Source organism: Aythya ferina, assembly GCF_964211825.1.
Source record: "Aythya ferina genome assembly, chromosome: 2".
Classification (NCBI taxonomy): domain Eukaryota; kingdom Metazoa; phylum Chordata; class Aves; order Anseriformes; family Anatidae; genus Aythya; species Aythya ferina.
The window spans coordinates 10,903,078-10,929,274 of record NC_140297.1 but is presented as its reverse complement, the minus strand read 5'-3'; the positions used below and the strand labels follow the sequence as shown (position 1 = coordinate 10,929,274).

Below are 26,197 nucleotides of genomic sequence, written 5' to 3'. Positions count from 1 at the left end.
TGTCCTCACTGCATAAATCTATCATTATGTCAACCTACTGGATAGGGGCAAATGTTTGGAAATACATAAGCAACCACCACAAACTATTTAATGAATCTTTCCCGAACAAAGCAGTGCTTTCATAATCCAGATGCTTTTAATTATTGTTACCATTGAGCAATCAATCCACAGTCATTATTAAAACCTTAAAACTAGTACTTTCAGGCCTTGTGGCAGCCTGTAGTCAGGTACCTACATAAATGAAACAGGTGCTCAGCGGTACCTGAAGACCAGACAACTCATTCATTTATTTAAATATGGATTTAAAATGATAAGATTAAGGTCCAAAACTTCGAAAATTTAAAAAATAAATTATTTTTTTTTTAAAAAAAGCAAACCATCAAGCAAATATTCAGATAAAAAGTGTCTAGGGAGGAACATGAAGAATGTCTCGCTTTGCTAACTCCTGGAAACAGGTGGTTCTTAGTGCTATTCATTGAGCATGGTGCCAGAAAATGAGCTAAAATCCACTGGCATTTTTTGCACTGATGTGGGGGATCAGTCCTCCAGTCTTTCATTTTATGAGCTTTCGAAGTTTTTGTAGTACCAGCCAAACTGAGTTTGCCAACTGGGTCAAGGATTTGTCTGTAATTGCTGAAATTTGCTGAGTCTGAAGTCACTGTTCAAACATTACAGACGTATTTCAGAGTTCCATCTCCTACAAGTGGATCTCTGAAAACAATCCCATGTGTTTATCCTCACTGAAATGTAACTTTAGTTTATGGTTCAACAGTCATTAGCACCAGATCTGGATTACACAGAACTACAAATTGCATCTTGACCCAGTGCAAAGCACATCTAACACTATCCAGTTTGTCCAATGTAGAGAACATACCAAAAATCATCGTTTTGTGCCAATTATTGCAGAATAGAAAATATCTGATCTGATGTCAATGACACTTTGTTTCTCGTTAAAAATGTTTGAATAAAAGAACAAACAGAATGATTTAAAACCAAGTCAATACATTTTGCTTGATGCATCTGCAGTGTTTTGATTCAGTATTAGGATCAAGAAGTTGGAAGGTGGGTACTGTTGAAACATGGCCTGCATTGGAACATGGTTCCTACTAACACATAAAGCTGTTAAGTCAAGTGTGCACTGGTGTTCTGAACAACTGAGATGGCCATCAGATGTATGGACACAGCATGACCCATCAGGGCTTAGCAGTCATGCTGTAAATACAGACAACACTTCTAACCAAAAGGCTATTCATAACATGATTAAAGTTAAATCAAAGACAACTTTTTTCATTCTGAGATAAAATAATGACTTAATTCCAATGGGTCACCAGTAATTTATACACTGATTATCTTGTAAGTTTTGTTAAATAAATGTTGCTTGTAAGTATTAGGGGTATTTTTTGAATGACTCTTTGAGAAATGGCCATTTTGATTCGTTTTCATTTTTTTTTGTCTTAGTAATAGAGGAAACAAAAACACTGAATACTTGAGATAACTGCAGATCTCAGACTGTATCATGTTGAGCCTACACAATTAACATCACCTCTAAACAGATAAAACTGACATAAGAAATACTTAGAAGAGCTAAGCTGGAATGTTTACTCCCAGGGAGAATTGCGAAAACAAAACTAAATACACCTTGGAAGCTCCCTTGAGGATTTCTAATTAAATTAGAATGAAAATCTTAATAGAGATGTAATGTCTATATTGCAATACTTCAAATTAGTACAACTGGGATAATTTTAAACATAATGCTTTCTATTATGGATACTTTATATTTCTCTCACTTTCGAAGAAAAAATAATCTACTGTTTCCCTTTCAGGATCTTATTGACGGCTTCAATACTGCAAAGAATCTTTCAGTGCCTTTTAGAATTAATTTTCCTGCAGACTTTTTCTGTTTTTCTTCAACATTTTGGTTATTATCTATGTCTGGACATTGTTGTCCATTTCACCAGTATTTAATACAATTTATATTCCAAAGCAACAGTTCCTAGTTCAAGTATTTTAAAGCTTTGCTGAACTGTTTTTTATTTGGAAAACATGATCTTGTAAATACAGAGAGCAGGCTTCTGAACACAGCAAAATAATTGTGCAACTTTTGTTCCTGGCATATCAGACTATTCTCAGTTAGCACTGTAAGTACTTTCAACTTAGCTATGTAGGGACTGAGAAAAAAATGCTTTTCTTCCCTATACATAACTTTCAACTGTAGAACTGGATTTAAAAATTTATTTTACATATCCAGCGGAACAATGTCTGGATGCCTGTAACTAATTTATTATGAAAACTATTCCTGAATGAATGCCCTGGTGTTTCCAGATATCTGTAAAACACATCTTCTTGTGTGTGTTTATATATAACAAAATGTACAACATTTTGTGGTACTTTCAAAAGGGAGTAATATTGAAACTTTTGAAAGTGAATACTTTTGAAATGGAGTATTTTTTCCTTCCTCAGATTCAGATTAAAGCAATATTAATCAGAAATTCTTCATTTGATCTCTTTTAAAACATACCATCTTTGGGATTCAAGGACGTCTGAGGATTTCAAGTAATACCAATAGCATTACGTATACTATCTTCCTATACAACTGTAGAAGAGGTAACACTACATAAATTAGGCATGACTGAGCAAAAGACTTTGACAGTTTTTCACAGCAGAAAACTCAAATTTGAGAAGAGCTCCTATGGAACAGAAAAGGTTAAAAAGGTTTAAGAGTGCATTACTTCCCTGTTCACAAGCATCAACACAGCATCTATAAATAACTTCAAATAGAAATTAAAACAAGTTTCATGCTAAGATATCAGAAATCGTGATCTATTTTCTCAAAGATTTTATACTCACAATCTCATCTCCTGGCAACCAATATCCTTCTTGTTCAATACCAGCTTTTGACCCTTTACACCCCACCGTCAGGGTTTCAACAATAAGACCATCTTTGACTGCTAAACTCAGCTGACGTGTGGTTTCTTTTGGATGCATACCATGGACTCGAGACATATACCTGCATACAAAACACAAAAGTCCTTAACTGTTAGCATTAGGTTATAAAATACATCAGCAAATAAATACTCTTTTTAAATTATGTAAAATTGCACACATTCTAAGTTTTAGGTTGTTTATAAACCCTCAATATTTATATAATTTACCCTATTATTCAAAATCATCTTTTCTTCCCCTTGAGGTTATGATGTACACATTTACAGGATTTCACTGCAATATAGTCTTCTACAGAGAAAATGATCAGACTCCAAAATTGACATGCATGCTGCTTGGACTTATCATTGCTGAACTTCCACCTATATTTGCACCCTTAAGGAGACTTCTTTAAATTAATTGAAACTTCTGTAATATTTCTATACCATGCTATATCCTATAGCACACACATTATAGAATGAGCCTGGAGATGTGCCAATAAATCTACGATGTGACTGTGAGTACAACGCATTTATAAAGAACGTGAAATTCATGCATCTTGTATGAAACCGAACAGCTAGAGTTACAGTACTAGGTGTTTTTTCTCCTTTTCTTGAGACAACTACAGTGACCACACTATGATGAATTCCACTGCTGAGAGCAAAACATACGTAGCCTAACGGTTGTATATACATGAGGTTCAGTTGCAAAATGTTGGCCTTTACCCAATATAATTTGTTGCTTCTAGACCAACACAAAATATTTACTTGGAATAAACAATCTAAAATGATTTTCCCTCAACAAAAGGCAACCTTCCTGTTTTAAGATCATTATACTTCTTACATTTTTAGCAGAATCCCAAGAACATCTCTTTGAGTCACTACGCATGGAGAAGTAAAGAGAGCTGTGATCGCACGCAATCGGCAGGTAAGTGAATTGACTAGGTCCTGACTTGGAATCAAGTGGAAATACCTGTTTTGTGAACATATTTTTCTAGTTATATCTCTCTTACAGTTACAGAGCTAGCTGAATTTCTCTTCTTTTTATGGTTTCTCTAGGTGCTCTGTCTTTACCTATCTCCTAGCAAAAAAATCTGTATTTGCCTGCTTTAAGACAAAGCTATCAGCTAAGTATCCTCTGTTCCATGGTTGACAACGAATTCCAGCAACCATAATTCTTTTGTGACTGTCATCACCACCATCTTCACAAAAAAAAATACATTTATTTAATATCAGGAGTAAATCTGAGGAAAACTTTATTTGAAGCAGAAGCATTGAATGAAAAAAAAAAAAAAAAAAAATACCACGAGTTATATCAGTTCTGATTTTTACTTTTTTAGTAACACGGCTGACAGGAACCGTTAACGCCTTAGAGTTATAAACTCACAAAAAGGGATGAAGACCACCCTCATGGTCAACCCTCCAATCAACCCTTCTCTTTGAGGACATGTTATTTTCTATCTTGTTATTCTAGTCCTGCATTCTCTCTCAAGCTTTGCTCCCAACTGGTTTACTCTGTTTTATTTATTTTTTATTATTTTTTTTCTCTAAAGGAAACAAAATGCATATAATCATATAACAAATTTCTGTTTGAGCAAAGTATATGTTTGTGTAGCAAATCACACAATAATCAGAGCAACACGGGGCATTTGATAAATTGCTGTACAGTATCAGAGGCATTTAAGTAAATGTAGAATATTGTAGGACCTTGGGAGGTTTTTTAGTGTAAAAACCTTTGGAGACAGATGCTACCAATTACTTCACATGCTTTCAAAATATCTACATGCTTTCAAAATATCTACCACAACGTGGTCCAAGTCTGTTTGGTTTCTACATGTTGCCACTACACAAAAAGTAAGTAATAATAAAAGAGATAAATAGAGAAAGAACAGCAGTGCAAGTTTGTGATCCAAGCTAATACACATGAACCTTAGGCTGGCTACCAACAAGGATCCTGGGCCAAGCAATGACTCAGATGCCAGGCACAGCACTTCAGCTCTGTACCATGCTGGGTAGACGCTCACCTGCCCAACCTGATCACTCTCTGCTTCTGTAGAAATCGAAACTCAACAGAAGAACCTGTTCAGGTGGTATTAAACATCATAAATGAGTTTTCCAAGGTCTCCAAATTCCAAGGAAGGCTTAAGCAGGCAGAGACTCAAACCTATTATTTCACTTTCAAATACTATGCAAGTGAACACCATCAGTATGCTGAGAAATACAGTGCTGAAGCTTCCAAACTGCCTGAAATAATGAGAAAAACTCAACTATTTATATATTCATGTTACATGCATTTCATGTGTGCGCATACACACACCTATTTATGCAAATACAAGCAAGGAGATCTTTGAAGTGAAAATTATCTTTGTCAATGTTTGCTAACTTTTGGATTTTGAGCACATTTCCATTTTAACATTGGATTAATAACTTCCCGATCAGAACCACAGCACTCTTGTCTACTGCAGTTTCTTCAAGTCTTTAATAGTTCTCAAAACACAGCACACAGATGCTGTCATTGTCCCCATTTTACTGATGGTAGAAAATCAGCCACTTAGCAAAGACGTGATTTCCCTACAGCTCTACAGCAGGCTGCAAAAGTTGTGGGAACAGAAATCCAGTCTTAACCCAGTGCATCCTGCCGAAGAGACCACTTATTTTGCATAGCAGCACCCATAGTTGCAGGACCACGACCCAGTAAACTTCTTGAATGTAAGCAACGTGTTTTGTGATATTTCTCATTCGCATTCCTGAACAGGCAGACATACAACACAGAACATAAACCCTTAAACCCACTCCAATCAACGAAGAGGTTTAATCTGCCTGTTTTAACCGTGGCAGCGTGTGCGCTAGTGACAAGGCTCTGAACCTCCAGTTTCTCAAATCCAATCTGTGTTCTCAACCAGAGTGCAAGTACTGCCACCAGCCAAACATTGTCTTCATTTTCCCCGGCTATAAATGAGGAGCAATAAATCCCCAGTGGCTTTTTGTAGAGTACTTAGTCAATGTTCAGACTGTGCTGTCTGGAGATCCAAAAGGGCTATGTTTTCAATTTTTTTAAATACGAGGCTATCAGCTTTCACAGCAAAGCACACATGGCTAGAGAGAGAGTTTTTACTTGGAATTGCTGTTAGAAAATTGCTCCGCCCCTAAACCCCCAAAGAATTTTCACTTTTATTAAATTCTGCATGGTGTACATGGAATAGATATTCACAGACTGTAAAACAACATTGGCAGGGCCTGGGTGAAATAATATCTGTTCCTTTTCAGCCAGAAGTCAGCAGCGAAACTAAGAAACTATTAAGGCATGGGATTTTAATCAGAAAAGGTGTTTATTTTTTAATAATGAAATGTGAGAAACTGTCTCAATGTATGAAACATGACGGATACAAAAACAAAGTTCAACTCTAGCCTAGAGACAGCAAACATGATGTTGGAGGTCCTAACTACCCCCATCAGACTCACTATGGGATCAGGGCGAAAACAATATTGAGATGTCTTTGTGCAGAAGTGGCAGTACGGATCCCAGGAGTGCAAGTCTTCTCCTGGCACTGCACGCACTGAAGCACGCGGCACCAAGTTAAGAAACAAAGGAGAGAGATAAAGAAATTCCTGCTTGCTGTTTTCAACAGGAGCTGGTTAGCCTTGCCTCGGAGACGGGGAGTTGAAGCAATACTGGTTTGTTACGCTCCTGCCCAGTCCTCCCTATCGCCAGGCTGGGAGGTGTAATCCAATCCCTACCCTGCTATTATGTAGCCAACCACGAGAAGTAAAGCAAATATGCTTTCAGATGAGAGGACAGGGCATGGAGACAAAGTGAAATCCCCTAAATCAGCAAAGCAGCCCTAATCAGTTAGGGGGCTGAAACAACCAGTTCAGAATACAATTTAACTGTGCTAATCCCTCCCCTATAAAATGAGGGTCTGTCTGATGAGAAGAGGAGGCTTGGCCTGATAATCTGCATATTAAATTCCAAATCTCACCAAATGAGGCTGCCAGTCTGCAGGACACACACAAGCAACCAGCGAATCTTCAAACTGCTGCTCAACATTACAATATTTATAGGTCATTTTTTTTTCTCTGCTCACAAACTGGCAGAAGAAACCTCCTTGAAATTAGCACAGAAGTGTCTAGCAAAATTACAATTTTTGTAATCAACTTCTGAGAGCCCGCTAAAGTGTGTTCTCAATTATTGCAACACTGCTTGGAAAGCAAGGGATAAGAATCTTCAGCCTGTTTGTGGTTTGTTATCACCTTTCAAGAAAGCTCTGCATCATCACACCATTGAATGTAAATGTGCTGACCTTCAGAAACAAGCCTCTGCCAGAAGAATCAGATAAATGCACACATGCACACAGCTAACGTACGTGCACACCTGTCCGATAGCAAAAGAGAAGTTTGAGAGGAGAACAGTGGAGGATAATCATTAATTACTGACAGATAGGGCGTGTGAGTGCGAGCATTCAACTGTACACAAAAATAGTACACAAAAATTTAACACAAAATACCAATTATTAAAATGTGAAACAATAATTTTAAGCTTATTTGGGACTGTGCATAAACAAATGTCAGGATTTTTCTTCAAAATTAGCAGCAATAAACAATCATTTTCTTTTATTTATGAGCTTTGTTCTAGTTATCATCCTGACACCACAGGCAGCTCAGAGGCTCAGCACAGCTGGAGGCGAGGGCTGGCACTGTACTCACTGGCCTTGCAGCATCCCAAACCCCATGGTTACCTGCTGCACACCCCACCTGAGCTGTGTGGCAACAACAGGGGAGGACTGAGATGCAGGGAACCTGGTACATGCCATCACACCGTCCCTCCTTCTCAGCACCAAACTGCAGAAGCTCTGTGCCGCAACCAAGTGGCAGCTGGATCTCGACACCTCCCGTTGCTGACCCAAACTGGGCCACAGAAGAACCCAAACCCAACTGCAATACATGCTTGCTCCACATGCAAAAGGAGAAATGATAAGGGACCCAGTCTGTCTGCACAGGAGCAATTCGTGCTTACAACTCCATAACTTTTTCTCAAACTAGCCAGTCTTCAGCATGCCTTTCTGTCCAAAGCCTCCATCTCATACACGTGCTTTAAAACATACCTTAAAACTTAAGGGGAAGGTCTGGTTTGATCTCGGGGTGGGGAGGCAGCAGACTAGAGCTGCAATCACCATGGGAGCACAACACAGACACAAAAGTAGCTGGCACTTGCAGGGGATCAGATGGTGAACTTTTCGCCTACAGCTGTCGTACAGCTCACAGCTCCTTTGCTTGGTGCCGTACAAGACACAACACGAAGCCAAACCCTGTCCCAAAAAGCTCAGTATACATGGCCACCGAGCGATGCACAGGAATAGCAAACTTGGCCCTCAGAGAGACCTCCTGAAGGCAGCTGTTGGTCCTGAGATGCAGCAACTGGTTTACGTGGGTGCCCCTGCGCTGTGGTCCAAAAAACAAAGCTGACAAGGTATTTAAATAAAACCCTCAGTTGAATGGACTCATAAAGAATTGTATTTTCAGCCATCTGAACTTATCAAAAGGCGAGTACTGGAAAAACGCAAGTATCTCTGTAAAAGGCCAAAGTGAAATACATATAGGAAACAGCTGCCTTACGTAAAATAACACAGCGTGACAAGTGTAAATAGATGCTAATTTTAGTGGCAAACACTCTAATCTTGGTCTGATCAATTATCTTGATGGTGGGTGCCTCCACCCTCTGCTGTATGAAGGCAAGTAGCAGGCTGCTGGCAGCAGCTCTCCATCAGCTAAGCAACTCGTCCAGGAAAAGACAGAGGTCTTGGGCTGTCCTACATGGAAATCTTATCTCCCAACTGAGATCTGATAAAATACGGCAGATCCCATTAAACTCAACAGAAAGACTGCCATTAATACTACGGGTTACCTACAGGTATATAAAGATGTTCTAGATATGGGGACAGAGCTTAAGGAATAACACATAAAATGAAAGCGTCAAAAATCCTTAAAAAAATCCTTTCTGAGTTTTATACTGTGTTCCTACTTCTGCTGATGCATTTTGCTTTAGATTCAGAGCATGACAGCAGAGAGTTCACGCATATTTTTTCAGACTTTTTTTAATTTGAAAGAATAGGTCACTTGATCATACTGAAAGTAAAAATGGAGGAGATGGCTGTGACTTTTAGCAAATACAGCTACACAGCATAAGAACTTAAAATGCTGAAGCCCCAATCTCAGGAATCCAACCAGCTATCTCAGTGGAGAGCCAGGTGAAGATCTGTGCTCACTGTTGTGTATCTCAAGTTCTCAGCTCCGAAGCGTAGGCTGCCTGCTACACCCAGACGGAGTGCTGTGTTTGTTATAAATCAGCTTTCACAACACACAGGCTAAGCATTATAGGTATTTGTGTTTCAAAATAATATATCTGAAATAGATGTTCCCTCCTTGCCAGAAACTGAGAGCTGGTCCAAGAGCTGAAGACAATATAGATGTAGAGAAAAGTAAAACTGCTTACATTGGGAATGTAACAGCACTTTTTTTTTTTTATTTTTATTTTTTCTTCTAAGCTACCTTTTGGTATGTTTACAGTTATGGATATTTTGATTATGGATTAAATTCACTAAGCTAAATACGACCAAAACATAACATTCTTCTTCTGTACTTCCACTCCACAAAGAGTCTCACAGGTATAGGAGCAGGCTGCGTTTGATTTCCATGGCACCCCACACAGCACTAGCAACCTGCATGGGCCACACGGCCATTGACGGAGCTGGTGCCAGTGCAAGGAAACACTGCTTAGATTATCTGCATTTTGTGCAGTCCAAAATTCCAAATGGACACAGAGAAACTGAGCTATACAGAAATTATGAATTTTCTTTTCCTTCTGACATCGGTGTCTGCAACACTCACCTTGAAGGCACATACACTAGCCAAGTAGGATGTGGGTTTTTAAATGTTGTTTCATCTCTCTGTCATATTTTAGAAATATAGCATTTGCATGAATACAGACTCTGATTTTGTACAATTTAAAAAAATAAAAATAAAAATAGAATGCATAAGCTTGATAGTGATCCAATGAAGCACTGCAGTTCAGGAAACTCAGATCTGCCTGATGTTTCTGCTCCTGCTGCAACAAAGCTACAGAATAATCTTGTTTGTGCATGCTTTCAGATACCCCAGGCACCACGCAGTTTCCTATAACGTTAATCACCTGGGTCATTTCTGTCAAAAACATTGTAATTTCAATTCAAGTAATTCCTTGTTTCAGTAATTTAAATTCTCTCATACAATTTAAGATTGTGTAACCCACCAATATGACCATGGAAAGCAAGTAATTAAGGTACTGAGCTACTCAATCCTTATCAAAAAAAGAACAATCTCCCTTTCAAAACTACTACCACCTTCTTAAGGAGGAAATTATTTTAAAAAAGGGCTCTGCTCCACCTTTTCCAACCCAAAAAACTGCTTATATGTGATATGCTGGTGGTGTACACACGTGCGCACCGAGCACTACCAGCAAGGAGGAGGAGCAGCAACCAGTCGTGGCGTTGCGTAAATATGTACAACTGCTTGTGTACACGCGGTCACAGCGCCAGCCAGCATTTTCCTGGGGAAGCACTGCAGAGACAAACAAATAATACATGACTCAGAATATAACATCCTGGCTGATACCTCGCAGATTAAATATTTAGTCAGCTCATATTGTGCGTCTCCGTTCAAAACACGCTTAAAAAATATACATTCCAGTGCTTTCGTGATTCAGTTTTTCAGAGTTTTCTATCTAATTTAATTTCCATTCTTATCTGAGTTTCAAACACATCACACTGTCACACAAATGTTCACATAATTACCAGCTAGGGAACAGCACAACAGCTGGAAAAGCCATCAGGGCAGGCCTGCTGCTTTTGGTGATTATATTGTTTGTATGAATGGAAATATGAAACTGCAGCCTAAAATAGATGGTATGAGGAGTGCTCTGGAGATCACTCTCTCCCCACTGATTACAGAGAAAGCCTTGATGAGCACTTTAGACCAGATAACAACCTGTTAAATAGCCATATCGCACTCGTTTTTATCTTTCATTTCTAATAGAAAACCACATTTATTTACAGCAAAAAAAAAAAAAAAAAAAAAAAAAAAAAAAAAGCTAAAAGTTTCCCTTTTAAATATTATAAAGATGTTATGATTCAAGCAAAAATCAATCCTGCTTGTGGCATAAAAAGGAAATTGGTTTGCTTTCACTAATTAGAAATTAAGGTAGTCTGTTAAGTATTCTGTGTAAACTTGCACAACTTCAACAGGAATACTAACAGAAGCATGGAGTACTTCAAACATTGTGTCTAAATGAAAACGGAGATGGCGATTTTCAAGTCAGAAATACTTCCACCACTTTCCTTCTGAATAGTTACACTGGAATTAATAGTTTGCATGTACTATCCAGGAAAACCGTTAAACATTGAACATTACAATTTTCATAGCAACATGCACAGTAAAGAAAGTTTAAATGAGTTTGCACTCATTGGCAAGCATCAGACATGGAGTATCACTGTTGTTAATAACCATATGATTGAGCTGTTAAAATGAATCATTTTATTTATGCTCAGACCAGAGATGACTTCACCTATCCAAACTATCCTACTACCATCTACTTCATTGGGTTGGTCATTTTTTTTATGTCTTTATTTAAGCACCTTAATTAATGTAATTAACATAAAATCACAAATTCAAGAAATGGTGTCTATTGAGGGAAGAGCTTGATGGGAACAGTAATTATTAATATGTATTATAAACTCAAGATAGTATTTTAACCAAAGCTCCTAATTTAGCATCTTTAATTCTCCTACTACACAGAACAAATGTAGCTATGTTCTTCACAGTCTTTTTCCAAGACAAGTTTACATTTTTTTCCTGTCATCTCTGCTTCCACCCTCCTTAGTCAAAAATGTCTACAAGCAAATCTTAAACTGGACTATTACTACCAGCAACATTCAAGATACATACCATCCAAAATAGAAAATTATAATTAACTCATAAGCAAAATTAAGACTAAACCAATATTATCAAATAGATAAAAGCTTTATTACCACTGTAGCTATCTACAGGTAACAAGGGTGAAATATAATGAAAATCTCCCATTGTGAACGTACCAGCACACATAATACAGATATTTTACATATGACCAAATCAGCAATTTTACTGACAATTTTTTTTTATTAAGTAGTCAAATGATCCATTTTAGATTGCTTTTTTTTTGTTTTATAAACATAATGATTTTTGAGCAACCTGTTCAAAAGAGGACATACCTGTTTTTTCTAGGATGATCTATGACTAAGGATTTACAAGCTTTAAAACTCCAGACTTGGTGTATTATCTTGGTTTAATGTAAGAAGTGTTATGAAAACAGAAAAACAATACAAAACAAAACAAACCCATTGTTTTCTGGCTAAAACAAGGAAGCGAAGAAGTTTATTAGAGTAAAAGAGAGAGGACAGCAAAAGATATGGAATAACGGAGATCGACTTAGTAGAATCAGACAGAAAGAAGTAACTTGTCTTTGACTGTAACTGAAAGCACATGAAGTAGTATTTAAAACTGAGTTTTCCACACTGTCATTGCCTGGTGATGTGTTTCCATGTTTGTTTTCTGTAATGAACATATGTATAATTGAGCCAACCCAATACAAACTGAATTCGCTTTTCTCTGAGGTGAATACTCAAGAGACACTCAGTCACTAGAAGCAGCTTTGTGGCCTGCTGAGGAAGTTGCATCACGCTGCTTAGTGTCGGACTCCACACTTTTGCTTACCCTCACATAATCAGAAATTGCTATTACACTGCAGGGCACGGAAAAATCTTCACTGCACTGTTCCTCCTCCTTTCTCAGCTGGTAGAATGTGAGCTTCCTGAGCATCTCCTTCAGCATTCACCTGTTCCACCACAGTACAACTGGCCACGGTTTGATTAACATATACTGGATTCTGAAGAGTTGCTCTTAATAACGCTATTTGCTCCACGTGGTCGCATTTAAAATATTGGGATAATGTAAAAATGTGGCAAAGGAGCCAGTAACACTGATTAGAAGTGAACTCAAGCAGCCGCTGCATTTTTATGGCTAACAGGAGGATGCTTTATTTCGAACCATTGTTTTCAGATAAGCCTGCTCTTCAGTAACAAAAAGGCAGATACATTTAGAGGAATGACTTGACAAAGGATAAGAAACCACCAGAGCAGAAAAACGTATCTAAGTTTCCATTTCAGTCAAAAATATCAGGTGCTACAATAATTTTGCTCATGTAAAGTTAAAAAAACAGGATTATCTAGTTCTAAATCCAGAGTAATCTGCTCTCCTAATCATTCTTATGGCTTACTATTTTTGTTTATGCATGACTATTTAGTTGCAACATGCAAAATACTAGGGAGATTTAAATTCTCATCAGATGTACTATAAATAGTGACAAGTTTTTCTAACAACTTTCTGAGCTTCAAATAAGCAATACTGTAAGTATCTTGATTTTACAATTTTTTTCTTGCCATTGCATTACATATTCTTATTCATACTCTCTTATGATTATTCTCTACCTGTTCAAATTGCTCATTTTCTTATTTATACTCTCTTATGATTATTCTCTACCTGTTCAAATTGCTCATTCTCATCTTTGCTCTAATCAGTGCTTCTAGAAATTGATTTCTGTTAAAGCAGACAGCCTAGAAAGAGAACAGCAGGAGAATTAAGGCAACAGAAACAGATTTATGGATGGGAGAGGCCCTTAACTTTAAATATCCTCAGGGATTGACTAGAGAAATTTCATAGAGTGATATTTGGAGAAGAAATCCTCCTCATAGGACTAAATGTCAAACCAAGGGGGTCACATACTCAATCTGCTAGTGACTCCACCTCAACTTTGGGACCAGAAAAACCTCATCATTTTAAAGTAATCTTTCATACCAAGTAATTCTTTTCTGGGATGCTATCCCATCAGTGCTGATTAATGTCAGTCAGCACAAAGCTAACAAGGGACTCACGGAGACTACTCTCTGTAGGCTTAGAATCTGCTCAGTTCTCTTAGATGACCTGACTTAGCTGCACTTATATCAAATTAGAATGTAATAAAAATGAGTCCACAGCATAAATATGCAAAAATGATTTATGTCCATTCAAGGACCTGGTACTGGACCGTCCCATTTGAATACCAATTAAAACAGTTGAGAGTCTGTGTACCTGTTTGTGAAAAATACATTTTTCTATCACAGATGTTGTGAAACGGCTGACTGGTGGAACTGAGTTTCATCAAAAAAACTTTAAACTTTAAACTTCAGTTTAAAACAATACAAATTCTTCAATTACAGCATATCAACATTATCCTAGCTAATATTCTTTCCATCAGCTTTATCCTCCCAAAAAGTTGGGATACGTCTACCCAGGGGACTATGGTCACTCTGTCTCATTCCCAAAGTAAACCATTCTCAGGCTCCATTCTGGAGAAAGCCAACTTGTTCCCTCTGGGAAGAAGGCAAAGCATGGCCACGAGGTTAGTTGCTCCAGATAGAGAACATGGACGTAAACCACGCCAAGACTGACTCCTCCTGCCCAGGGCACTCCAACGCTGTTCCAGCATGCTATGTGTCCTCAGTTGCCTTCATGCCATGCCCGATGGCAAGCTACACAAGCCTCCAGCTTCAAGAATAGTGTTGCTGTGGGCTGTGTTATTTTTGGCGCTTAGAACTGAAGAACCACACACACATATAAAACAAACAAAGAATATGTCACAGCCAAAGAAACACTCCATGAGCCAAAGGCAACGCAGCGTGGTCACATCATATCTGCTCCAGATGGTGCCAGGGCATTCCCTGTCACAGTACACAAAGACAGTACAGAAAGAGCCTTTACAAGAGAGAGGGAGAGAAGCCAATCAACTAAATAAATCATGTATCACATCAAAGGGAGAGAGAAAAAATATAAGGAAGTATGGATGAAAAGATTTACGTTTCGGTTCTTCGCATTAGTGAAGAAGCCATGAAATGGTTTAGAAACCAGAAGGATTCTTTGTTTACAGTGGCAAACTCCTATTTGTCATACTTGTCAACTGGGTATTTTAATAACATTACCTTAACAGATAATGAACTCCAAACTAATCATAAAGATCACAATATGTTCATAAATTGCTACCGAGGAAACCCAATACCTTGAGAGAAACAGGGCAAAAAAGGCATTAATAGTTAATTAAATCTTAGGAGTCCGATTGCCTGTAAGGAAATTATAACAGAAGCACAGAATGGCTGAGGTTGGAAGGGACTTCTGGAGATCAGATGATCCAACCCCCCTGCAAAGCAGGGTCACCCAGAGCACGTTGCACAGGATGGCATCCAGGCAGGTTTTGGATATCTCCAGAACAGCAGACTCCACAACCTCTCTGGGCAACCTCTGCCAGTGCTCTGTCACCCTCACAGTAAAGAAAATACTTTAAAAGAAACTGGAAGCCTAGAGTAGCCAAAGAAAGAGAACTTTAAAAACGTGTCTGTACAGAAATACTTACCAATCTGCTATGCAACTAACTGTCAATAATTTATCCTACTCATTTAAATATGCATGCTTTTTTTTTCCCAGTGTATTTTAATGCATTTTATTCCATAGAATCAATTTTTGAGGTTACCCCAAATCCAAAACAGATGGAAGATAATGAGGAAAAAACTGAGAAAGTCAAAGCATAATTATCATTTTTAACACACTTTTAGGATGAACAATTTGTCAAGCTGCGCTCTTGACAGAGAATTCGTAAGATATGGGAAGCCATTTCCCTGCTAGTGTTTACAGCATAACTAATCCCAATAATACTCATCTAAATAATAGTCATATTAAGGTTAAATTATTGCAACACCAGGCCTAGACAGAAAAATAATCACATTTGATAAATACCTTTTAGAAATATCATTTTGTTAGCAAGTAATTTGGTAGTTTAGAAATGCCAGATATTTCTTGTAGTTAGATTTTTAGATGATTACAATTGAACAACTCGAAATAAACTATGACAATATAAGCTGGGTCAGAATATTTATTTTGCATATTGGTACGAATGTTATCATGCCTTCAGATGAGCTTTACTCTTACATAAAAATGCACTGAACACACTGGAGCCTTTGTACCAACAGAAGAAATTAAATATAAATATATTAATAAAGTTCTTCTCAAAAGGCAGTTTGCAATTTTTATACTAATTCCTTTACATTTGCTGCACTTATTGCTTGTTAGCATTGATTTTCAGTCCTTCACTTATTTTTCAAGCTACGGCAGAACACTTATCTCCTACCAATGGAAAGTAACTTCCCAAGTAAAATGTACCCCTACGTAAAATGACTAAAATTGTAGAATTCCTTTCATATAATGATTTGGTGATTGTTTTGGAGACATCAGGTCTGTGCAATACGGTCTCTTCCCTACCAATCCTTTAAGTATTTATATAATACTCCACTTATTAATGTCATATTCTTGCCATTTTTCCACATATATTTTTAATTCCTTCAAAAACAGATACTTTTTTGTTTCTAAATACTGCTCTGTATGCAGTGAACTTTCCAAAATAATCACCAACAGTTCAATAAGCTTAATAATGAATTGCTTAAAGGCTCTAACTTGTATTTTGAAATTTTCCAAGTGAAAACTCTTTCCTCAATGTAAGACAGTTTTCAATCAGCTACTAATCATGCATTTTTCTATTCTTGCTTTTCCCCCTCATCAATTTAAATAGCAAAGCGTACTTGATTTAGTTGACTTTTAATTAAAGGGCCTCTTTCCTTATAGGTTTTTCTGACAATATCAGAAGTACCTTCTAGTGCTCTTGGCTCCTCCTACACCATCCTCCTACTCTTATGTTCTCTACAGAAAACGAGTGTCTAGTTCTATAGATTTTTCTTGCCTACTTCCCATTACCAGTATCTTAGGGAAGTCTTTCTTTACCCCAGGTATTTTTTAGTTATTATATAAAGTACACAGGTTACATTTTACATTATTTTAATGTGTTACATAAATTCATCTTTTTTTTTTATACTGAGTTGAAACAGTTCATTACCAATAAAGTATGAATATTCTTTTTACACTACCAGCATTTCCTTCCTGATCATAAGAAGTAAATGCTGTCTACTACATACAGTGGCATACTTCTATTCAGTACCAGGAGGCCAGAAGAAGCAAGAATTAAATGAAATAAACTGTGAAAATGAGGAAGAGAGAGAGAACCATACAGAGTTTCCAGTTAGAAGAAAAGATAATTAATAGATATGCCTAAAAGTAGCGAACGATATGATGAAGAAGACATCAACATATCATGCTCCAATGGTGTCTGGACTAACAAGTCACAAAACATACAGGACAACCTGTCTCCAGCAACAAATAAAAAACCCCAAACCACAAGCAAACAACAAAATTAAATTATGAATCATCTGTTCAACTTATAAACCGCTATATGATACGGTAGGATGACTGTCACTTACCTTAAATATGTAATCAAAACCAAACCAAAACAAAATAAAATAAAAAAGACACTGATTTATCTTTGAAGGAATGGCAATTTTACTTGACCAAATGAACCTTAAGCCTGAAAGAATACATCGGTTTTTCAGTTCTCATCAGAAGAGATATTCTGATACCCCACTAATTTCAGACCTTTATTTTGAATATTATGTAATCTGCATTCTCATTTTCTAAGTCATCTGTGTTTCTCCATTAATAACTAGAAGTGGAAAGCAACTCAGAGACCTTTGTCTTTTCCTTCCTTGTCAAATGTTATCTCCTTAAAAATATCGTATAATCGAAACTAGATACCTTCTGTCACTGATGTGCATGTTGAGCATTTACAGTGTCCTAGCACATTTTAGATAACTCTTTACTGTTAACACCTTGCACCAGAGAGACAACAAACCATTCCAAACTTTTTAATGATCTTCCAAACTTCTATAATATTCATCTTTCTCAAAGTACTATGGCTGCTTGCATCTCTGTTTAGTCATTTAAGGTATTTTTCTTCTGATTATAGATGAGTCATACAATCTGGATCAAGACTGTTTAAAAAAACACCAACCTAACCTTCAGTTACTAAGAGCAGTACCCCTTTTTCTAGTTTTTAATTACTTGTTTTCTCAACCTTGTTTGTAATGATAGGATTTCTCTTCCCTAACTTCACTCAGCTAAATGTTACTTGCACCATCTTAAAATAGGCATCTTTTATAAGAGTGGGATGAATCCCCTGCCAGACGTGCCTGTCTCTCTTTATTACATCGAAAAAAACATAAACAGCTACCAAACTCAGCTAATATATGGCCTGGAGCAAGTCATTTGAAACGTTAAAATGGAAAGTGTATAGCATTAGTTTACCTACTTATCTCCTTGTAGACATGATGCTAATACACATAACGTTTTACAGCATTCAGAAGCTCAAGTGCAAGCTCAAAAATGAAATTTCTTAAAATACAATCTCCCTCTTAAGCCTGCTTGGAATTCTCTAGTAAGGTGCTTTTTGGTTTAATGGTGCATTTATTTTTGTTGTAAGAGCCAAGTACATACTAATTCACCTGGTACATCATCTTTTTTCTTTTTTCCTGCTTATTATTTGCTATGTTTGGACAACCTAAACTGTTCCACTTCTACTTATTAAGCCAGTTTTGCCTGTCACTTCCACCCCACAGATTCCAAACTGTGTCAACAGACCATATTATACTGATTTTCACTTCATTAGTCACCTGCACTGTTTATATCTCTCCCCTTTGGTGGTCTCTGCCCTCACTATCAGTTCACATTGGTTCTAGCAACTGAAGAGCTGCCAACTGGTTAGTTTTGTTCTTTTAAATTATTCATACTGATTACTTGGACAAATGTGATGTGCATGTTGGCCTGGAAATGCAGACAAAGCAGAGAGGCACAAAACCTTCAGCTTTTATTATAGTGGCTAGTACAAGTTATTCAAAAAGCTATTTTAATATGTTAGACCTTTTTGAACATTGCAAGCTCAACAGAATAAACAATAAATATTTCTCTGTATATATAGCACCTACTACATCATGAAGAATACTTTAATATTAACAATAGTATTAACTATAGATATAATACACCCATGTCTTCTTTAATAGCATCCTATGCCCATCTCAAAAAATATGGCTTGTGCAACCAAGCAGTTTGACTTCCTATTTATCTTTGTTTTCCAGAAAGGAGTTCTCCACTGCTCTCAGTAAGTTCTTCTCCCAGTGTGTAACTCATGTCTGAGATTGTCCCGACCCAGGTGCAGCACCTTGCACTTAGATTGTTGAACCTCATTAGGTTCAAGTGGACCCACTTTTCTAACTTGTCCAGATCCCTTTGGGTAGCATCCCTTACTTCTGTTGTATCAAGTGCACCACTCAGCTTAGTGTTACCTGCAAATCTGCTGAGGGTGCACTCGATCCCATTGTCTATGTTGTTGATAAAGATATTTAACAGTATTGGTCCTAAGACAGACCTCTTCTCTTTTGGCCAAGCTAGCAAGTAACTCTAATGCAATAAATTCAGTTCAAGTACTATAAAGATTGTGTATTTCCTACAAACTTATATAAAACAAATACAGGCTGAACAAAATCTCATCTCAATAGATTAAATCTCACTTTGGGATCTTTAGTTACTCTGTTATAATTAGTGACTCAGCAGTTTGTGTAGCTTTTTCACAGTCTCTCATTATATTTAATGTCTCTGTTTCTTAGGGCTTTTAATATCATCAAACTTTCCCCTCGTTAAGATTTTTTTTTGAATAGATCACTTACTTTGTAATACGGTCAATGTTAGCAATTTGCTTCTGGTTCCGGATTATTTCTATAGCTGCCCAAAGATGCTGGATAGCCTTTGTATCTGCCTGTCGTCTCTTCGTTAAGCGTGCCATGACCTGTTTACTTGGTCAGCTGCAGCCAATAAATAAAAAAAAAATACATCAAAAAGTTAATCATGAATTATGAAATGGATTACATGATCATCTTAATAAATACATACATAAATAAATACACGGAAAAAAATCTTAAGAGCAATCCAATTTGTATACAGCATCATGTTTTCTTATGCTTAAAGAGTAGTAAAAAAGCAAAAAAGCAGTTTACCAGAATTCCTTCCATATCACATAATCTATACAAAAGACAAAAGGTGATCAGTAAATTATCAAACCAATAGCAAATGATTTAGCTTATCAAATTGGCTACGAAAAGTCACGTAGTTCACATATCTACTCCCTAAAATTTGGTAAAAAGCATAAGCATAAGTCACCCTAGTCTGAGGTGTTCACAAACTCCTGCTTTGTTCTAAACCCTTAAAAAGGGCCAGTGGCCCTTGACTTATATAATTCTGGGTAAGTATGCACTCTGACACAGACAAAAAGCTGCATCCACTGTTTAGTTTACGGTATAGTTCTCCAATTTTTAATTTCAGATTTTTATCACTTAAAACAATAAAAAAAAATCCAGAAAAATGAAGGAGGTATATTTTCATAGATAATAAATATTAAAAAAAAAAAAAAAAAAAAAAGCAACAACAGTTTGGAACAATTCCATTTTCTGTAACATTCTAAAACCCAACAGGACCAAAGTTCTTCTGATGGCATTTAACCATCTAACCAACCCTGAATGGGAACATAATGAGCATCTGGCTTTGTTTACAAATTTTCTAAAAGCTCAAGGCAATAAGTACAGATAAGCCATAAATCGCCTACGGCTCTACAACAGGCAATAGAATCTCTTTTTAAAAGCTTAACGATGCATTTTGATCACTGTAGAACTTTCTTCCAGTGCCACCACTTTCTGAATGAAAAAATGACTGATTTATGACTGCTACCAACATGCATAATTTATTCGAGAGCTCTGTCCTCAAAATGAACTCTGTGGTATGCATGCGGATACTTGTAACTAGCAGAATATTAACTTCAGTAACCCAAAATAAGATAAAAATGCAGAAACATTACACCATCTGTGCAATGTTAAAGATGGGAATTTAAGTATTGTAAGTGTCCCTCCTCTCAAATTCACAAAAATTAAACAGGTTTGAGTATTTCATCGGTTGCAGAAATGCAATTTAGCAATCTATGAGACCTATATGCGCTTGTCAAAGAGGACTGTCAAGCTTCAAGATCTGGTACTATCTCAGCAACACTCACACACTCTACAGGTATAATGAAATAAAGCACAGTATCATTAGGGAGGATCAATGATTTAACAGCACTATTACGTACTTCACTTCAAAAACAAACAAACAAAAAAAGATCATGTGAAGTGATATGTATGTCCAGTTGCAATTGTATGTGAGGCACCCCTGGCTCCTGGAGATACCAGAGAAGAGCTGAAGTGCACAGGGCACTTACAGACAGTGTAGTCTCATCAGTCCAAGACTTCTGCTTTAGAAATCTTTTCCCCCTGGGATTTAACGCAAGGGCAACTGGATGGACCTCCCAGAAGAGAAAGGCTAGGAATACATTTTTGAGGGAACGATAAGAAGGAATATGACAGAAATACAACAAAGAATGACAGCTAGTAGATACCATCACCTAAGAATGATTCAGAGAAAGTCTCTATTGGGAATAGTAGGAAAAAGATCCTGCATCCCCTTGAGCTCCTTTGCATTCATACTACAGAACTTGAGGACACTGCAAGTTGGAAAACCCTCTTAATTTGTAAGAGAACCATATGATTAATTGTAGAATTTAATTCTTAAGGAAAATAGACCTATAAAATACACAAAGAGGGCTTGAGGCTAACAATAAAAAGGAAAATCTTTACAGCACTACTATCTTAAAGGAAGCATAAAACTCCTCGTTTAATGCAGAACTGACTAAAAATGAAACTATTCTCTGTATTCTAGCTCTCTCCTAAGTATCTGCTTTGTGACCAACACTGCAGCAGACAGGCTGGACACGGAGCCTTGTACGCAGCACCGTGTGAGGATCAAGGAGGAAAACACTCATCCTCCTCAACCCTGATAACAGTGTGAAACAACAGACCAGTTCTCAGTTTATTTTGTAGCAAATGAAATGGTTCCTGTTATCCCAATTATTTCAAAAATAACATTTTTTGTTTTTTTCTGGCAGTCTGCCATACACGCATGTGAGAGCATGTGAGGGCAAGGAGGTAGATTTTCTCTCAAACAAACCCCTGCGATTCTTGGGCCTGAGGGCCACCAGTCCAGTGCTGGGAACTCATCCTCCATGCAGCCCCATATCTAAGCAAGGGCTGACCTTCAGGGCTAGCAAACTCCTTCTTGTGTACCTAGGGTAGGAAAAGAAGCCAATGTCCTAGGGAGACAGAGAGGGAGAGCAAAGGATTTGATGTAGTTTCAGGCTTCTGAGAGTGTGCAGTGGCAGATCTACACCTAAAATGTCTGCACACAGGGGCAGAGGAAGGCCTGTCCTTGAAAAGACCCTACTGAGCTCTCCCTCTGCCTGTTGCTGAGGGAGGAGAATATTTTCCCACAATTTTTATTCTAGCTCCTCCAGTGTCCCTTACAGAATAAGTTGGATGGGTGCAAGAAAGCATTTATTTGGGATCAGGAGTACACTTTTGGAATGAATCTCTTCACCGCCCCCCTACCCATCCTTATTACACTTTATGCTATCGGAGCACACAAACACCACGTCCTTCTGCCAGAACACAGTAATCACCTATGTTCTGTTGTGTTCCTGTTTTTATTATTTTTTTTCAAGATACAATAATTTTAGGAGCTATTCTACCTTCAAATAATATACATTTTTTCATTTTTGTATCTCTGCTTTACTCTTTAAGGGCACTTTTGTTAAGCACAGAGTTGACACTCCGCTATTGTTGTAGAATGTCAGAGGTTCTTACAAGAATGTAAGAACTGTGAGTCTTATACACCACACTTACAAAAACATCAAACCAGGGTGTGTGTTTGTTTGTTTTATAAAAAGCCCAGACTATTAACCTTATTTTCATCTTTTGATTGCATGGTATAAAAGAAATATAAAGAGCTTTTGGCATTAAAGAAAAAGATAAAAAGATTGTGGTATATTTATTCCTGTTCATTGCATTGTCACTCTTCCCACATGGTAAAACTAACCAGAACAGTATACTTCCTGCATTTCTGCAAATATATTTAAGCCGTTTTCTATATTATTACAAAATCTGGAAAATAACCTTTATCAGACAGTTAATAGTTAATAAAATACTGCATAGTAGTGCCTCCAAGCAATAGAAAATGCTCACAGTACTACAATATGCACAACTTCCTCATACAAATAATAGTCTGAAGTTTAATTGGAGACATTATAGATTCTTAAAACTGTATTTATCACCCCTGATTATTTGCTTATGAGTGAGGGCACATATGTGAGACAACAAGGATAAACTCCAGTGCATGTAAGTATGTACACAAATCTATGGCTTAGAGGTTAAGTGCTGAAAAAGGCCGATTCATCTATGCGATGTTTTCAAGAAGTTTGAACTCCAAAGGTTCTTTAAAACTACAAAAAAGAAATGCACATTTACAGAGAAATGCTTGAAGATGTTTCTCATCCCCCTCCTTCGCTATAGCATTCATTTAAATATTTTGGAAAGAAAAACTAAAAGCTGAGGTAAACATTAATTTTCCAATTGTGATTTGCCAGCCATCATGATTTTTCAGCTGTCTGTACAAATGTATTTGTTTCATGCCATTTCTGTCACGTCCTGCTAACAAGCTTACAGTAGGATACAGCTTTTTGGAAAAAGGTTGAAAACTAAAAGATTGGTAAAACCCTAAGAATTTATATCAGCAGGATGTGTCTCAGATTTTGCAGAAATCCATGGGACCTGGAAAATATAAGAAGTATTCTCCTTATAAAGGAAGTTTTGTGCGGCTGACATGCCAGCTTACACGCTTCAATCACACACTCACAACAGGGCCCGAAGCAAATCATTTTTCTCAGTTTCCAACTCTCCAACTGTTCCTTGGTGTAATTTGAGTAAGGTTTTACTATCTTTTAATTTACTCTTGAATGTACTAGTTCGAGAAGTATACCACTTTATTTTACACAACTTTAGGCAAGAGCTACATGTCACCCACATTTCTTACTGACCAGGAAGGGTGAACAGGCAGGCTCAACAAACTGCTCTTTATCTTGTGAATACACACAGCATCGGTTATCTTCTCAAGCTCAGCAAAGCCCCTAGCAAAGCATGCCTTGCCATGCAGTGGCAAAGTTACAGCGGAGGCAAACCAGACTTAACTGCCAAAACAGCAGTGCTACTAGTTGTTAGGGACGCACTTGGCCAAATCAAATGATCTACAGACATCTTAGCAAAGTAGTAGATATGGAAATCTGCACTGCAAGTCAAAACAAAATAAACAAAAATCACCTTGCACCATGTCTAGCGTTTTAGCTCAGGGAATCTCCTGACCCGCTGTTTGTGTCCAATTTAGCAGATTCCATCAAGTACTATGTCTAGCTGGAAACTGTTTCTACTGACAGAAACTGAAAGATAGGTAAATCTTTAGCTTTAGCTGTTAAATACCATCACCCAAGCAAAATACGATGCCTCTGAAAATTTAAACTAATGAATTGGACTTTGCACTGAAGCAGACGGTGCTGCAGTTGGGTGCTGCCACTCTGATGGGAACTGCTAATTAAGAGCTGACAAGTAGTAGCTTGTTAAATCTCCTGCTTGTACTTCACCGTAAGCGAGGCTACCTGTGGCGCTCGTCCCTTTCAGTGCAAAGTCAAACACGTTAAACTTCATCCCTGCTATTAGCCACCATTTGGCTGAGATTTGGTATGCAGTTAATTGCAATGGAAAGACAATTTAAGGAGTTGATCCTTGCCATTGCTCAGCTGCTAGCTTCTGCCTTTCAGCACCGCATCCCTGGGGCTTGCTATTATTTCATCCTTGCTACATGGTGAAAAGATTTCAGGCTCAACAGAAGGAAGAAGCCAGGCTCAATTCTAGGTATTTGTGGCTTTCATGCTGTGAGACTGGCTGAGTTTGGGCAGTTAGGAAACTTGGACACAGACTTCACTAGATATTTATATATACTTTATAATGCAATGTACTCTAGTATTTCTTACAGGCTAACTTTTTATAGTAAGTATAAAACCATATACATCAGCGGTACAAGTAGTTCCAAATGTTTAGTTCTTTGTTCTTGTATTAAATAGGAGTTTCCTATTAAAGTCCAGATCACAAATTTGGGAGCTGATGTAGAGTTGGGGGTCAGTAGATTTTATACAGATCTTTATTGTACTCTGAAGCTCCGTGAGTTTATAGTTTACAATTAAAACTGCTGTTAAAACACATCTTTCATCACCAGTTTAGTGGGAGGATAAACTCTTCAGTCTTTCCTCTCCTAGGACAACTGAGAGCAAATGTAATAACCACCCTATTTTAACATATGGAATGTGAATGTGAAAATGTTTTGACTGAGCAGCAGTGGAGGTCACGTATGTTGGGAAAAATAGAGAAGATTTAACTTCAGGTCTGTCTTCTAAACCTAGCAATCCGAAAGCATGGCGAGTAGCTGCTGAGAACAAAGTTCTTGGCAAGGGTGATGCCAGATTTTGCTTATCATTTACTTGCCATTCTGAGGGTACAAAATTACAATGATAGCCTAATGACTAGCTGGGCACCTAGTAGCAGAAGACCCTCTTTACAAGACTGGAGATCATCAGAAATATGTATTTTTCATATGAATTCATTTGCAAATGTTTAAGAATAAGCAAGTGTTTGCTATCATTAGATATTTATACTGGACTTAATCCCAATCCACTAAAATCAACAAATGCCTTTCTGCTGACTTTCCAGAGTTTTGGAGTAAACTTTTAACTGCTGACTGCTCTTTTACATCCTCACAATGAAAAACTTAGGGAGGTGTTCAATGACATTAAAGAATGTGGAAGATGTAACAAAGGCTTATGGCTGAAATAGGCAGAAATTTCTTTGTTAATTAAGCTATCTGTAGATGGAAAATTAGACTGTAAATTAATGAAAATCACTGAATTCTTCACTGCTCTTTTTTGCAGTAAGAGATTAGTTTATGCTGTAATGCTGCCATTTTGGAAGTTATGAGACTAGGGAAGATTTTGGGATGTTCAATGCGTGTTGTTCCTCACAAAAATCTTTTCATTTCACTGTTAAATTAAAGTGCACGTACTATACACACACACAAGATGTTTATTAGCATAATTATCCTAGATATCTCTCATGTGCAAGTGAAATAGTTGTGCTCTTATGCACAGCCCTACCTTTTGCATTTCCTGATTGCTAAGTTTGTAACCTTGACATTATACAACTTTTTGAGTGAGGTTTTGCATAGCTTCATAAAGT

At 37.3% G+C, this 26,197-nt stretch overlaps 1 protein-coding gene across 5 annotated transcripts in view; it reads right to left on the bottom strand.

Moving 5' to 3' along the window:
- Positions 1 to 26,197, bottom strand: part of ZMYND11 (zinc finger MYND-type containing 11) — a 107,230-nt gene that overhangs the window by 42,284 nt on the left and 38,749 nt on the right. For 4 of the 5 annotated variants that reach the window (XM_084511382.1, XM_084511381.1, XM_084511383.1 and 1 more), the window contains 2 exons: positions 19,673 to 19,807; positions 2,848 to 3,007 (listed from right to left, as the gene is read on the bottom strand). In XM_084511382.1, the coding sequence (XP_084367508.1) occupies positions 2,848 to 3,007; positions 19,673 to 19,788 (276 nt within the window). In that variant the 5' untranslated portion in view covers positions 19,789 to 19,807. The remainder of the gene's footprint in view (positions 1 to 2,847; positions 3,008 to 19,672; positions 19,808 to 26,197) is intronic. The other variant, XM_084511384.1, reaches the window with a different exon arrangement.